The sequence below is a fragment of the Myodes glareolus genome, chromosome 7 (assembly GCF_982192425.1).
Source record: "Myodes glareolus chromosome 7, mMyoGla1.1, whole genome shotgun sequence".
Classification (NCBI taxonomy): Eukaryota; Metazoa; Chordata; class Mammalia; order Rodentia; family Cricetidae; genus Myodes; species Myodes glareolus.
This window is the reverse complement of record NC_142032.1, coordinates 61,817,520-61,832,377: the sequence shown is the minus strand read 5'-3', so window position 1 is coordinate 61,832,377 and position 14,858 is coordinate 61,817,520. Positions and strand designations below refer to the sequence as shown.

At 49.5% G+C, this 14,858-nt stretch overlaps 1 protein-coding gene across 1 annotated transcript; it reads right to left on the bottom strand.

Moving 5' to 3' along the window:
• Positions 1 to 3,685: 3,685 nt before the first annotated feature.
• LOC148121432 (uncharacterized) lies at positions 3,686 to 5,173 on the bottom strand. Its single transcript, XM_087908690.1, has one exon. It carries the CDS (start codon positions 5,171 to 5,173, stop codon positions 4,163 to 4,165), a length of 1,011 nt encoding a protein of 336 aa, XP_087764816.1. The 3' UTR covers positions 3,686 to 4,162.
• Between the last annotated feature and the right edge of the window lie 9,685 nt (positions 5,174 to 14,858).

The following is a 14,858-nucleotide window of genomic DNA, read 5'->3' as shown; positions in this document are numbered from 1 at the left end:
ACCAAACATTTCTGCAGAAGGGTAGCCTAGAAGGAGCCCAGGAGATGAGGATACTGGGAGTCAAGGATAATTCTGGGGGCCTGAGCTGTCACCATCCATTGACTTCAGGCTGGTTTGTCTTTGACCTTACAGCAGAGCCATGCTGGGCTTCTCCCTCAGGACATGTTCCACAGCTGAACCCCTCCAGACTAGCTTAGCCACAAGGATCAGGTTATTCAAATTCTGATTATTCACGTTCCCAATCAGGTAAAAAAGTCATTCCGTCTTGGAAATATGAACACATCAATGATGTCTGGAATAGTGCAGCCCTCGGAAGCTCTCCGCTTACCAACAGTCGTTGTCTTTAGAGACGCTCATGGGGACTGGAGAGATGGCTCAGCGGTTAAGAGCATTGCCTGCTCTTCCAAAGGTCCTGAGTTCAAATCCCAGCAACCACATGGTGTCTTACAACCATCTGTAATGAGGCCTGGTGCCCTCTTCAGGCATGCATGTAGACAGAATATTGTACACATAATAAATAAATATAAAAAAAGAAAAACAAAAGCAAAACCAAACAAAAAATTCAATATGTAGAAAAAAAAAAGAGACGCTCACGTGTGTGCCCTCACAGACGGACACACACACCATAAAACAGAGAGGATTCCATGATGTCAGCAGAAGAGGGCTCCACTACTTTTTGTATGGGGATCCCTCCTCTCACCACCAGATAGTCAATCATTCTACAGAGGAGGATTTCCATGCCAAAAAAAAAGTGTTGGTGCCCACTTTTATCACACCCACCTCTGTCTGTGATTAAGTCACTCTGAACCCCTACACCTTCCAACCAGGACATGTTCTCATGATAAGTGCTAGAGTTTGCTGTCCCTTGCTTTGGCCGTGTTTTGGGGTCACTGTCATACATGTCGTGGAAACTTTTGTGTTTTGTGGGATGCGCAGCATCCCCTTGAGATATATCTACATCTGGTGTGTGTAGTATGAGCATAGGGTACACATGTGAGCCAGCTGTGTTCACAGAGGCATGCCTAAAACTCAATGAAAGGATTTTTTTCTTTCTTCCTGTTCTAGTTTTACTTCTGTTGCTGGCAAAAGACACTTGTGGGAAAACCAGGCTTATCTTAACTTAATTCCAGGCACTCATTGTGAGGAAGTCAAGATAGGAACTTAAAACAGCTAGTCACTTCATCTGTGCAGTCATGAGCTTAGCGGAATTAATGCATGTGTGCTTGCTGCTAGTCACTTCACCTGTGCAGTCATGAGCTTAGTGGAATTAATGCATGTGTGCTTGCTTACCTGCTTGTGCTCAGTTCCATTCCTCAACGCTTATACAATTCAGGACTCTCTGCCGAGGGAATGGTGCTGCCCACATCAAAGAACTTAATCAAGACACTCCTGCAGCGATATGCTCACGGATCAACTCAATGTAGACAGTCCCTCATGGAGCCTTTTCCCACGTGGCTAACCAGCACGCTTCTCTTCTCTCCCTCCACCTATAAGCCTTCTATGCAGAACCTTGGTCCATCCCATTTTCAATGGACCTACAGTAGTAGCATCAGGTCTTTCTCTGCCAACCGTTGTGTTGGTGGGTTTGTAGGTCTCAAGATTTTCTAGGCTATAGGCTCCTCCTCTTCCATGGAAGCTACAAGAATTGCTAGTCAAAGGTGGGCAGTGCTCATTCCTGGGCTAGTGTTTCCTCAGCATCTAGGAAGAAGCATCTATTATATTCTCTCTCTCTCTCTCTCTCTCTCTCTCTCTCTCTCTCTCTCTCTCTCTCTCTGTGTGTGTGTGTGTGTGTGTGTGTGTGTGTGTTGCTCAGCCCTGTGCTGCATGGAGGTGGACATTTAAAATGGGTTTGTTTAGAACTGGCAGGACAGCTCATTTGGTAAAGTTCTTGTATACACTTGGCAAGTCCAAAGACCCCAGTTTCATCCCCAGGACCCATGTGAAATGCCAGGTAGAGTCTCAGATGAGGGAAGTCAGAGACAGCAGAATCCCTGGGGGTCACTGGCCAACCAGCCTAATCAAGCCAGCAAGCCTCAGGCTAGTGACAGACCCTGCCTCGAAGGATGTGCACAAGGTTTCCGACAATGAGACCTGAGGTTGCTCTCTGGCCTCCACATGTGTGTTCACACGTGTGTTCACACGTGTGCTGGTTAATCTTATGCCAACTTGACCCAAGCTAAAGTCATCTGAGAGGAGAGACCGTCAGTTAAGAGACTGCCTCCAAACGATCAGGTTGTAAGCAAGTCTGTAAGGCATTTTCTTAATTAGTGTTTGATGGGGGAGGGTGCAGCCCATTGTGGGTGGTGCCATCCCTGGGCAGGTGGTCCTGGGCTGTAAGAAACCAGCCCAGCAAAACACGATGAGCAAGCCAGTAAACAGCACCCTCCATGGCCTCTGCATCCGCTCTTGCCTCCAGATCCACGTCCTGCTTGAGTTCCTGTCCTGACTTCCTTCAGCGATGAACAGTGATGTGGAAGTGGAAACCAGATAAACCCCTTTCCAAGTTGCTTTGGTCATGGTGCTGCCGCACAGCGATAGCAACTAAGACACAGGTTAAAATAAAAGAAAGTAAAATGGGCTCATTTATTCTTAAATTTAGTACTCCTCTGTAGTTTCCCCAACTTGTCATTCGTTTTCTACATCTTTTCTTCTGCAGTGAGACAATCCCAGAAGTTTATGTACCCCAGTCTTTCACTCGCTGCCGCTACCAAGGCCAACACGGAGTGGCCATCGTGTTTCCCCGTTTTTACTCCAGAGGTAAAAGGCTAACACCTCCCTTCTCACTCAGCACCCAGCCAATAAACCAAAGCCACAATTCCTGTAATGAGAGGGTTCTGGGGCAACCCAGGCGGATGGACCCAATTATGCCACCCAGACCAGCTCCGCCTGCACTTTGGGGAAGTTACACACACTGTGTGTCCCCGTTTGCTTTCTGTCGCTGTGTTAAACACCAGGACCTAAAGCAAGTTTGGGAAGAAAGAGTTTATTTGACCTCACAGGTCATAGCCTATGAGGAAGGAAAGTCAGGGCAGGAGCTTGGAGGAAGGAATTGAATCAGAGGCCATGGAGGAGTGCTGTTTACTGACTTGTTCCCTATGGCTTGTTCTATTTGCTTTTTCAGACAGTGCAGGATCACATACCCAGGGGTAGCACTGCTCACAGTGGGCTGGGCCTTCTCACATCAACCATTAATCAAGACATTGCCCCACAAACATTCCCAAGACCATTCTGCTGAAGGACATGAGAGTTACTCACAGACAGCTCCGTGATAGACAAGAGTGCCACCTGCTGGAAGCTAGGTGGAAAGGCTCCAGAGAGAAGGGCTTGGTGAGGGTAGACATTGATTGAGTGCTCCCAGAGAGCTGCAGACCACTCACTGTAAGGCTCTCTGAGAAAGTCAGGCCCTTCAAAGAGGGTTGTCAGAGGGCTGGGTCTGCCCCAGCTAGGAGCTGTCACAGCTTCAGAGCCTCTTTTGGCAAGTGGTTTGCTGTCCCTCCAACCAAATCTAGTAAGGCGCAAAGGGAGCAGGGTCCCAAGAGAGGGAGGAGACAGGAAGTAGGAGGTGTGAGGCAGGGGCGACCTTAGCTGCCCTCGGCACCACCAGGCTGCTGGAGCCCCACACACAACAACAAGAAAAAGGGGAAACCATAAAGCGATCGCGAGTGACAGAACGAATGAGGCACGGTTACAGTTGGTCCATGTGATATTTTTTATTGGTTTGTGATATTCAATTTAAGGTAAAGCAGGGGTTGCTATTTCTTGGCATACTAGTCTGAGGAAGTCTTTATACTCACCTTATTGTGGCAACACCAAGGGTTGACTCCTGCTAAGTTAAGACATGGTAGGAATGGTCTCATGAGTGCAGATGGCTAAATGGGCGGGCTATGGCGAGGACACCATAGGTAGTATGACTCCAGAGAAGAATTTGTTAGGAGACAGTGGAAGAAAAGATGGCCTCTTCTTGGGAACTGGAAGCCAATTTTGACTTGGTCCTGTGGGAAGCAGGGGTGCTTAGGGAACATGCATTATGGTCTGAAACCTGGTGACATAATTGAAGGGCACAGCCGAGGAAGCCAGCTCAGAAGGACAGGGTCAAGTTGAGAACCTCAGTTCTTGCATTGGCAGGATGTGGGGACACAGAAACAGGACTTCAGTGACTGGACTAACAGCAAGAAGACCCACAGCCTGAAGAGCAGCAGGGCTTGCAACAGCTGGACTGGCAGCAGCAGGGCTTGCAACAGCTGGACTGACAGCAGCAGGGCTTGCAACAGCTGGACTGACAGCAGGAACCGCAGCCTGAAGAGCAGCAGGGCTTGCAGCAGCTAGATTGACAGCAGCAGGGCTTGCAACAGCTGGACTGACAGCAGCAGGGCTTGCAGCAGCTGGACTGACAGCAGGACCCACAGCCTGAAGAGCAGCAGGGCTTGCAGCAGCTAGATTGACAGCAGCAGGGTTTGCAACAGCTGGACTGACAGCAGGAACCGCAGCCTGAAGAGCAGCAGGGCTTGCAACAGCTGGACTGGCAGCAACAGGGCTTGCAACAGCTGGACTGACAACAGGAACCGCAGCCTGAAGAGCAGCAGGGCTTGCAACAGCTGGACTGGCAGCAACAGGGCTTGCAACAGCTGGACTGACAACAGGAACCACAGCCTGAAGAGCAGCAGGGCTTGCAGCAGCTGGACTGGCAGCAGCAGGGCTTGCAACAGCTGGACTGACAGCAGGAACCGCAGCCTGAAGAGCAGCAGGGCTTGCAGCCCCCACAGCTGGAGCAGGAACAGGCAGGCACACAGCAGCACACAGGCTTGCAGCAGCAGGAGCCACAGCCCCCACAGCTGGATCCACAGCCTCCACAGCTCGATCCACAGCCCCCACAGCTGGAGCAGGAACAGGCAGGCACACAGCAGCACACAGGCACACAGCAGGTGGAGCCACAGCCCCCACAGCTGGAGCCACAGCCTCCACAACAGCCACAGCAGCTCATGGTTCTGGTGTTTGGTTGAGGATGGAGTAGGTCAGAGGAACAGATGGAGAGGGAAGATGTGTTGGTGTGGAGACTCCTAAGACTGGGCCCTTTATATCCCTGCCCACGGTCAAGTGTGAGGTTGCATGTGACCGGTTCCTGGTTCCTGTCTGAGTCACGGTCCAGCTCTCTCTTCTGCATGCCATTACCCATTCCCAAACAGACTGCCACATCTCCCGGGGAATGATGCTTTCCAGGAAACATTAACATGTATCCAGAAGATGCCCAGGCCCCTTCCCTTGAGGTGTAAAGAGAGCAGCGAGCCTTGCTCCCATCCTGTGACTGCCATTCTTCCTGGGGGTTTGCTTGCTTCCTTCCTGGATTTCAGGTTGCCATTGCCCACCCAACACTCACTTTCTCAAGTCTGTAACTGTGTTAGTTTCCTGGACCTGGACCCTGTGACTCTCCAGGTCACCTGCCTCTTCTTCTTTACATGGGACCTGCCAGACCTGGGTTTCCCCAGAACGCTTTGACTGAATTCCCCCCCATGCTGTCTTCCTAAGATGGCTTCATTTCCTTGGAAAGTGTCATCTGCTGTAAATGTGGTGTTTTTAAACAAACTTTTGCCAGGTGTGGTGATGGACACATTTAATCCCAGTACCAGGGAGACAGTGGCAGGCCGATCTCTATGAGTTCTAGATGGCCTGGTCTATCTAGCAAGTTACAGGCCAGCCAGGGCTGCAGAGGGAGCCCCTGTTGTCACAGGCAGAAGGCTAGAGGACAGATGCTGAGTTCCCAGGATCTTGGGCCTTTTTTCAATGAGTTGTATGAATCCATGGACGGACACAGGGAAGGGGAGGATTTCATAAAGGAGAAGATACCACCTTGCAGGCTCAAAGACAATGCAGGACCACACCTTGACCAGGACCACTTAACTAAGTGTACCTCTCACTCTTTAAATCTGAACATCACGTCAGGACTCCAAAGATGGACTGGGCCTCATTGTTCCTCTTTCCAGTGTGGCTCCCCTGAGTAAATCTCCTTTCTCTGATTTTTGTTATTATTTATTTGTTTAATTGGCCTGTGGAGGAAGGGTGGTTGAGACTAGCTCATTAGGGCTGCCAGGGCGCAGGCTCCTGACCCTAAGAATTTCAGGAAGAACTTCGGTGGCCAGTCAGAAGACCCTCACGGTAAGGGTCACGGTGGGAGGAGCGAGATTGAGTGGTCCCACACGGGGACAGAATTACCTTCCCTGAGACAATTTTCTCGCCTTCCCACTTCCGCGAGTATCAGTTGTTTCCATTCCTATTGGGTAAAGCGGAGAAGTGGATGTGGGTGTTCTGAGAGGAACAGTCTTTCTAGGCTCCGGGTGAACTTACCTGGGAAGCTAGGGTGAGAAACCGAGATCCTGACTTCATAATAGAGCCCTGGAGGTTCAGAGCAGCAAATGTGAGATGGCTTATTTTACAGCTTTGCAGAGCTGGGCCTCAGTCCAGAATGGCTGGTGCCGTGGAGGAGTGAGGAGAGCATTATCTGGTCGAATCTTTCTGCTGCTTTCAACAACAACAACAGCAACAACAACAACGTGTGTGGATGGATTCATCTCTTCATTTTATGTCCTGTTTACTTTTGAACCTACCAGGTACCTGACCATGCTGGGCCAGCTTGGCTGTCAGCTAACGTCCACTCTAATCTCCTAGTTAGATTGTGTGTGAGTGTGGGGGGCTGGGTGGGGGAATAACTAGCAGGCGTCCATTTTTATTTTTCCTGTTCATCTGTGTTTGGACCAAGGTTGGCTCAAGGCACCCTTGAATGAACTGTCAGATTTTATTCTTATAGCAACGGTATTGAATGATTGACGGTCTCCAAAGCCATGGGTGTAAATTTGCTAAGGGAAAGTGAGAAAGAACTCCCAAGAGTAGGAGAGGCCTAGTGGGCTTTTCTGACCCTGTGGCAGAGACTGGAGTGATCTACACTGAGGTGGACATTTTTGAGCCAATCACAGGCTGAACCTGTAAGGAATCCACACTTGGTAAATACTGGTTCACTTGGTGGCAGGTCCATAACCTCGCCCATGGTCCACCATAGATCTCGCCCTTACCATCTAGGAGTTGCCAGGTATCTCAGACTGAAAATGTGTATATGGGCTTCGTTTTGGACTCTGAGAAAAGTTTGACTATCAGTAAATTTCTCCCTAGTTAGTACGTGTTGGGCCTTGCACGCCTGTGGGTGTGAGGCTCTAATGAGCTGCTTAGATTCTTTCCCAACAATTCTGACTGCTGCCTTTGGTGACTGACTTTGTCTTTCAGATTCTGGCTCGGATTTTTTGCTTTGTTTTGTTTTGTTTTTTGTTTTTGTTTTTGCCTTTGGCAGGGGGATATCTACCATATGCCAGGGAAGATATCTTGGTCCTTGGGTATCTGTCAAGCCATCAAAGTGAGGGATGTCAGGAGATCGCTACTGTTTTTGTGAACTGTGCAAATATCAAGCTTTTGCCATATTGGTGCTTCCTAGGGAGCATCCTGATGCCTAATCCTTTTCAGAAGTACTACGTGCTAAAACAAAGTGGGGTAAAATGTAATCTGCCCCAGAATCTCCAGCATAACCCAGCAGTAAACCTCTGGCCTCTTCAGTTTTGTGTGTGCATTTTTCTTAACTTATTCCAGAAGAAAATTCATTTTAGGCATGCCTATCTTAAAGTGTGTGTGTGTGTGTGTGTGTGTGTGTGTGTGTGTGTGTGTAAGAATATTAGAGACAGTTTTTGAACTGTGTTAACTTATAGGGAAATATTGCCTCTTTTTTCTCTCTTACTGTAACAGTGGCTCGCCAAGTGCAGGAACTTAGCAGTTAGTTACAACATTTGAAATAAAAACCAAAGTGGTTGTGTAGAGTTTTACCTCCATCAAAGCTAAATAAAATGGCAGCTAACTGAAATGTCAATTTTGAATTTCATTGGAAATGCAGTGAAATAATTTAGCTTTGCTGTTTCCAAATGGAAGCTGAGGCTGAGAAAGCAAATCTCATCACAGGATTTAGAAGAGATAACTGATCCCACAGAGCAAGCAAGATTACCCAAGAAGCATGTAAAAGAGGTAACCGAAAGTACAGTTTGTATAAATCCATGTTGCTTGTGGGTAAGATAAAAAATTCTTACAAAACCTTGTATGGGCTGCGAAGACTGTTAAGAGTTTTCCTTTACAATGTCCTACACCGCATTGGGATGCAAGCATGCACTAGCGGTCCTGGATGCTTTGTTTTTAAATGTGATATTACTTTGTGTCCCAGGCTGTCCTGGAACTTGCTGTCTAGATCAGGATAGCCTCTAATTCATAACGATCTGCCTACGTTGTCCTTGAGTGCTAGAGTTTAAGGCTTCTCCCATCATTCCTGGCAATTCCTGGCATTTTTAATCAGGTTCTGGGACTAAAAGTCAGATCCTGATGTTTACAAGGTGAACACTTTCCCAACTGAGCCCCCTTCTCCTTAGTCCCCCTGCCCACACTTCTCCTCCCGTCTCCCCTTCTCCTCTCTCCCTTTCCTCCCTTTCCTTTCCCCTTTTGAGACACAGCCTCATTGGGTAGTCCATGCTGGCCTCACACTCAAGGCAATCATCTTCCTGACTGCTGGGGTCATGGGCACGACAGCCACCATATCTGACTTACAGTGATGTTTTCTAGCAGCGAATCTTTCCTGTGTTCTCATAGAGACTCCCTTTGGTCGTACCTTATTGTACAAAATAGCCATATTGGATTTTTAGATTTAAATTTAGAAGTTGTGTACTTTGGCGGGTGACGATGTGGGTCCCTATCTTTTATCTGGCACCCCTTCCTTGCTTTTGGAGTCTTCATCTTTCCCTTTTGGGTTATTTTTCTTATTCAGAGGAACATCTATGAGAACTCAGGTGTGAACCTCCTGGGTTTGGGATTTTATGGGGCTTAAGATCTGAGGATTGTTTCAGTGCCTTCTGGGGTTTTACTGGTTTTTCCAACTTTTCAAAATTATTTCCTATGCTTTTGGCAATTTTATTCTTTCCTAGAAATGTGTCCATTCCCCCACGTTTTCGGGCTCACTAACAAAAGTTGTTTCCAATTTTATAAAATTGTTTTAGAAACAGTCGTAGCTGCATGTCTAATCTTTTCCAGGTTTTGTTCTGTTTTCAGCAGGGTTTTGCTCTGTAGCCAAGCCTGGAACTTGTGGCAGTCCCCCTGCCTCAGGTGTGCATCACCATGCCCAGATTTAGTCTGCCGCCTTTTTTCTAATAATTTTTATTACTTTATCAATACCATTCAAAATTTCCACTTCCTCCCACTTCCCTCCCACTCCTCCACTCGCCCTTCCCCTCTCCCCCTCTAGTCCTAAAAGAGGGCAGGATACCCTGCCCTGTGGAAAGTCCAAGGCCCTCCCCACTCCGTCCAGGCTTAAGAAGGTGTGCATCCAAATAGAATAGGATCCCAAAAAGCCAGTACATACAGTAGAGACAAATTCCAGTGCCATTATCGTTGGCTTGTCAGTCTGCCTCAATGTGAGCCACATTCAGAGAGTTCAGTTTGATCCCATGCTTGTTCAGTCCCAGTCCAGCTGGATTTGGTGAGCTCCCATTAGCTCAGGCACACTGTCTCAGTAGGTGGACCAGCCCCTCGACATCTTGAATTTTGCACGCAAATGGATGGAAATAGAAAACACTGTCCTGAGTGAGATAACCCAGACCCAAAAAGATGAATATTGTATGTACTCACTCATTAGTGGATTCTAGCCATAAACAAAGGACATTGAGCCTATAGTTTGCGATCCTAGAGAAGCTAAGTAATAAGGTGAACCCAAAGAAAAACATGTATAGATCCTCCTGGAAACTGGAAGCAGACAAGATCGCCAGGCAAAAGTTGGGAGCATGGGGATGGGGATGAGGTGGGGGGAAGGGGAGAGGGGGGAAGAGAAGGGAGAAGGGGAGGGTTGATGAGAGCTTGGGGGAGTGGGATGGTTGAGATGGAGGAAGGACAGATATGGGATCAGGGAAGAAGATATCTTAATTAAGGGGGGCATTGTGGGGTTGGCAAGAGGCTTGACTCTAGAGGGGTTCCCAGGTGTCCATAGGTAGTCTGCTGTCTTTAGAGCTCGTTGGACTCCTCTCTGATGCTGACTCTGCAGGAGCTGCCCACGCCACAATGAAAAGCAAGGCGCTAAGCTACACTAGTAATTTAAACATAAAAATATAAAGTTTGTATATACACAATAAATATTGCACACTTACATAGAAGCATGCGTGCATTATATAAACACACATATCCTGGAGAACAGGGCTCAGATCCTCTTTAGGGATGGCAACTATTAAAGCAGGAGATTCCTGGTGTGTGTGCCCTGTTGATGGTTCAGTGGGGGTGGCTTATAATTTCCCACTTTGCCGGTTAGTCCTAAAATTCTAAAGGCAATAGATGGAGTCTGAAGAACAAGGGTCTGCGAGTGTGAGGTCCCCTCTGTCCTCAGAGGGAGCCTGGTCAAACGTAGTGAGAGGAGCTCCGACAGAATCCGATGAGTTGTTTAAGTACTTGGATATGAGTAGAAGATATAAGGGGGCCAGAGGACCCTGCACCTTTTTTAGACCCGGCCTTCAGAGGAGGCCAGAGTCAGGTCCCATCCTGGATGGCCTGGGCGCTTCTAGGTGCACCTCGTGCTGGCCAAGGTTTCTTTGGCATCTTTACACTTGCATCCGGATGCAGCTGCTCCTTCTCCAGCAAGATAGGGAGTGTGGAGAGTGGAGCATGAAAGGCAAGAGGAAAGAACCTGAGTGTGAGGCTGCTGGACAGCAGGCTCTCCAGTGCCACCATGTGGCTTCTGGGGGAACAGCATGGAGCATTTTCTGCTGTTCAGATCCCAGACAGGATTCTAGACATACTTACACAAATTTGCATTTAAGTATCATTGGACAACTGATATACTACCTACCCTTGTCTCTCACTGGGCAATAATCCAAACGGCCTAGAATGTGTGTTTTCTAGACAGAGATACTCACTATGTGGAGTGGAGCTGAGCTCTGGGACCAAGTCTTTTGATGGTGTTTCGGTCTACACGCAAAGCTTCCCACAATGTCTTGAGCAGACAGGGGCCCAGCAGACATCAGAGTTGAGCCCAGGCTCCAGACCTGAAGAATAAGTCCTTAGGTAAAACTTCTCACGGTCAGGACCAGAGTGCCCTGCTACTGCTTTAGCAAGAAACATATCTTTAGAAGGCAATGTTGGACCAGCTGTGTTGGAACACACCTATAATCCCAGCGCTAGAGGGGCTGAGGCAGGTAGGATAGACAGCTGCAAGTCCCAGGTCAGCCTGAGCTACCTAATGGGTTCATGGTCAGCCTGAGCTACTTAATAGAGAGACCCTGTCTTTACAGAAAAATTTAAAAAGTCTTGGAAAGACCAATACAGAAGCCGTACTCAAATAAACTAGCAAGTACATTGTACCTGGGTCATTCATTCCTGTCTCCGTGCTTCCCTATGACCCCAAAGAAAGGGGGCGCTACTGGACACTTGTTAATGTTTACTGAAGAGCAACATTCCTAGGGAGACATGGCAGTCTGTTTGGGAAAGGCACAAGGAAACCAGAGGTAATAGAAAACACCATGCAGAAGAGAGTCCTAGACTATGACACAGACAGGAACCAGGAAGTGACCGTGTGCAGGTTCACACCTGACCCTGGGCAGGGATATAAAAGCCTCAGGCTCAGAGGCTGCACATCTGTACATCTTCCTCTACACCTGCTCCTCTGACCTACTCCATCCTCAACCCATCATCAGAACCATGAGCTGCTGTGGCTGTTGTGGAGGCTGTGGCTCCAGCTGTGGGGGCTGTGGCTCCTGCTGCTGCAAGCCTGTGTGCTGCTGTGTGCCTGCCTGTTCCTGCTCCAGCTGTGGTGGCTGTGGCTCCTGCTGCTGCAAGCCTGTGTGCTGTTGTGTGCCTGCCTGTTCCTGCTCCAGCTGTGGCGGCTGTGGCTCCAGCTGCTGCAAGCCTGTGTGCTGCTGTGTGCCTGCCTGTTCCTGCTCCAGCTGTGGGGATTGCAAACCCTGCTGCTGCCAGTCCAGCTGCTGCAAGCCCTGTTGCTGTCAGTCCAGCTGCTGCAAGCCCTGCTGCTCTTCAGGCTGCGGTTCCTGCTGCCAGTCCAGCTGCTGCAAACCCTGCTGCTGCCAGTCCAGCTGCTGCAAGCCCTGCTGTTCTTCAGGCTGCGGTTCCTGCTGTCAGTCCAGCTGCTGCAAGCCCTGCTGTTCTTCAGGCTGCGGTTCCTGCTGTCAGTCCAGCTGCTGCAAGCCCTGCTGCTCTTCAGGCTGCGGTTCCTGCTGTCAGTCCAGCTGTTGCAAGCCCTGCTGCTGCCAGTCCAGCTGTTGCAAGCCCTGCTGCTCTTCAGGCTGCGGTTCCTGCTGTCAGTCCAGCTGTTGCAAGCCCTGCTGTTGCCAGTCCAGCTGCTGCAAGCCCTGCTGCTCTTCAGGCTGCGGTTCCTGCTGTCAGTCCAGTTGTTGCAAGCCCTGCTGCTGCCAGTCCAGCTGCTGCAAACCCTGCTGCTCTTCAGGCTGTGGGTCTTCTTGCTGTTAGTCCAGTCACTGAAGTCCTGTTTCTTTGTCCCCACATTCTGCCAATGCAAGAACTGAGGCTCTCAACTTGACCCTGTCCTCCTGAGCCAGCTTCCTCGGCTGTGCCCTTCAATTATGTCCCAGGGTTTCAGACCATAATGCATGTTCCCTAAGCACCCCTGCTTCCCACAGAACCAAGTCAAAATTGGCTTCCAGTTCCCAAGAAGAGGCCATCTTTTCTTCCACTGTCTCCTAACAAATTCTTCTCTGGAGTCATACTACCTATGGTGTCCTCGCCATAGCCCGCCCATTTAGCCATCTGCACTCATGAGACCATTCCTACCATGTCTTAACTTAGCAGGAGTCAACCCTTGGTGTTGCCACAATAAGGTGAGTATAAAGACTTCCTCAGACTAGTATGCCAAGAAATAGCAACCCCTGCTTTATCTTAAATTGAATATCACAAACCAATAAAAAATATCACATGGACCAACTGCAACCGTGCCTCATTCGTTCTGTCACTCGCGATCGCTTTATGGTTTCCCCTTTTTCTTGTTGTTGTGTGTGGGGCTCCAGCAGCCTGGTGGTGCCGAGGGCAGCTAAGGTCGCCCCTGCCTCACACCTCCTACTTCCTGTCTCCTCCCTCTCTTGGGACCCTGCTCCCTTTGCGCCTTACTAGATTTGGTTGGAGGGACAGCAAACCACTTGCCAAAAGAGGCTCTGAAGCTGTGACAGCTCCTAGCTGGGGCAGACCCAGCCCTCTGACAACCCTCTTTGAAGGGCCTGACTTTCTCAGAGAGTCTTACAGTGGTCTGCAGCTCTCTGGGAGCACTCAATCAATGTCTACCCTCACCAAGCCCTTCTCTCTGGAGCCTTTCCACCTAGCTTCCAGCAGGTGGCACTCTTGTCTATCACGGAGCTGTCTGTGAATAACTCTCATGTCCTTCAGCAGAGGAGGGCTGTACACCCAGCCTTCCCTCTAGAAGCTCTCCAAAGCCCCCTGGACTGTGAAAAGTGAGACATTGATTCATGAGCAGCCTGTGTCCTAATTTTCCTCTACTCCTGCTCCTCTGACCTACTCCATCCTCAACCCAACACCAGAACCATGAGCTGCTGTGGCTGGACTGTGACTCCTGTGGGAGCTGCAAATCCTGCTGCTGCCAGTCCAGTTGCTGTGTCCCTCTGTGCTGCCAGTGCAAGATCTGAGACTGGCCAGAGACCTCAGCTGGTCTAATGTAGCTAGAGACATCTCTAATCAGCAGAGCTAATGTAGGTATCCTGGCTGTCTAGTTGCTCTGTCCTGGGGCTCAATGCATTTCACACTTTAGCTCACTGAAGACGGCTGCCACTTGCAGAGGATTCCAGATGCCTCCTACCAACTGGACTCCACCCGTGGCTCCATGCTCATCTCCTCTCTGGTAGGTTTTCTTCCCCGTCTGCCCTCTTTGGAAGCCAGTCTGACAGCTGCCCCCTCCCCCAGCTTAGTGACTAGTCTTCGTCCTTCTGGCTTCCTGAGGGCTACTTCCTGGTCCTGGACCCCTCAGTAAACATGTACACAGCACAAACTCAGCCTCCTGTGTTCTCTTTTTCGTCCTATAATTTCCTGCACCCTCTCAACCCTCTTAGTCTGCCCCTTAGTAGTGACCTCGTGGCTCTCTGTGCTATAGCTCTCCTCTGTGGGGCTCTAGGTACAGAGCCAATTAGAGCCCAGCCCTCCATTGAATGTGGATGGGCAGCCCCGGAGGACAGGTGCAGTGACTGGTGTGGGAAGGAATAGGTGGCTGTCTGGGTCACTTGTTGGAGGGGAGGGTGTGTGGGTAACCACTGCTTCTCTGTCACATGGGTGTCTCAGAAGCCTGTTCTCTAGAGGAAGCCTTGCATAGAAGTACTACAGTTGTTGAGTTTTGTCACGAGACATTCCAGGAAGACTGATTTAACAAGTCCCCTCTGCATGCTGGACAGGAATGATGGGCTGGCTGGGTTTGTGGCAACTTGTCACAAGCTAGAGTCTTGAGACAGGAAGGAGCCTCGGTGAAGGAAATGCCTCCATGAGACCCAGCCGTAAGACATTTTCTCAATTAGTAATCAACGGGGGAGGATCGATGCTGGGTGGTGTCATCCTTGGGCTGGTGGTCCTGGGTTCTATAAGAAAGCAGGCTGAGCAAGCCATGGGGAGCAAGTCAGTAAACAACACCCCTCCGTGGCCTCTGCATCAACTCCCGCCTCCAGGTTCCTTCCCGGCTTGAGATCCTGTCTGGACTTCCTCCAATGATGCACTATGATCTGGAAGGCAAATAAACCCCTTCCTACCCAACTTGCTTGTTGATCATGGTGTTTTGTTGCAAC

Excerpts from the sequence above, each read along its gene's own strand:
- LOC148121432 (XM_087908690.1), bottom strand. The coding sequence starts at position 5,173 with ATGGGTAATGGCATGCAGAAGAGAGAGCTGGACCGTGACTCAGACAGG.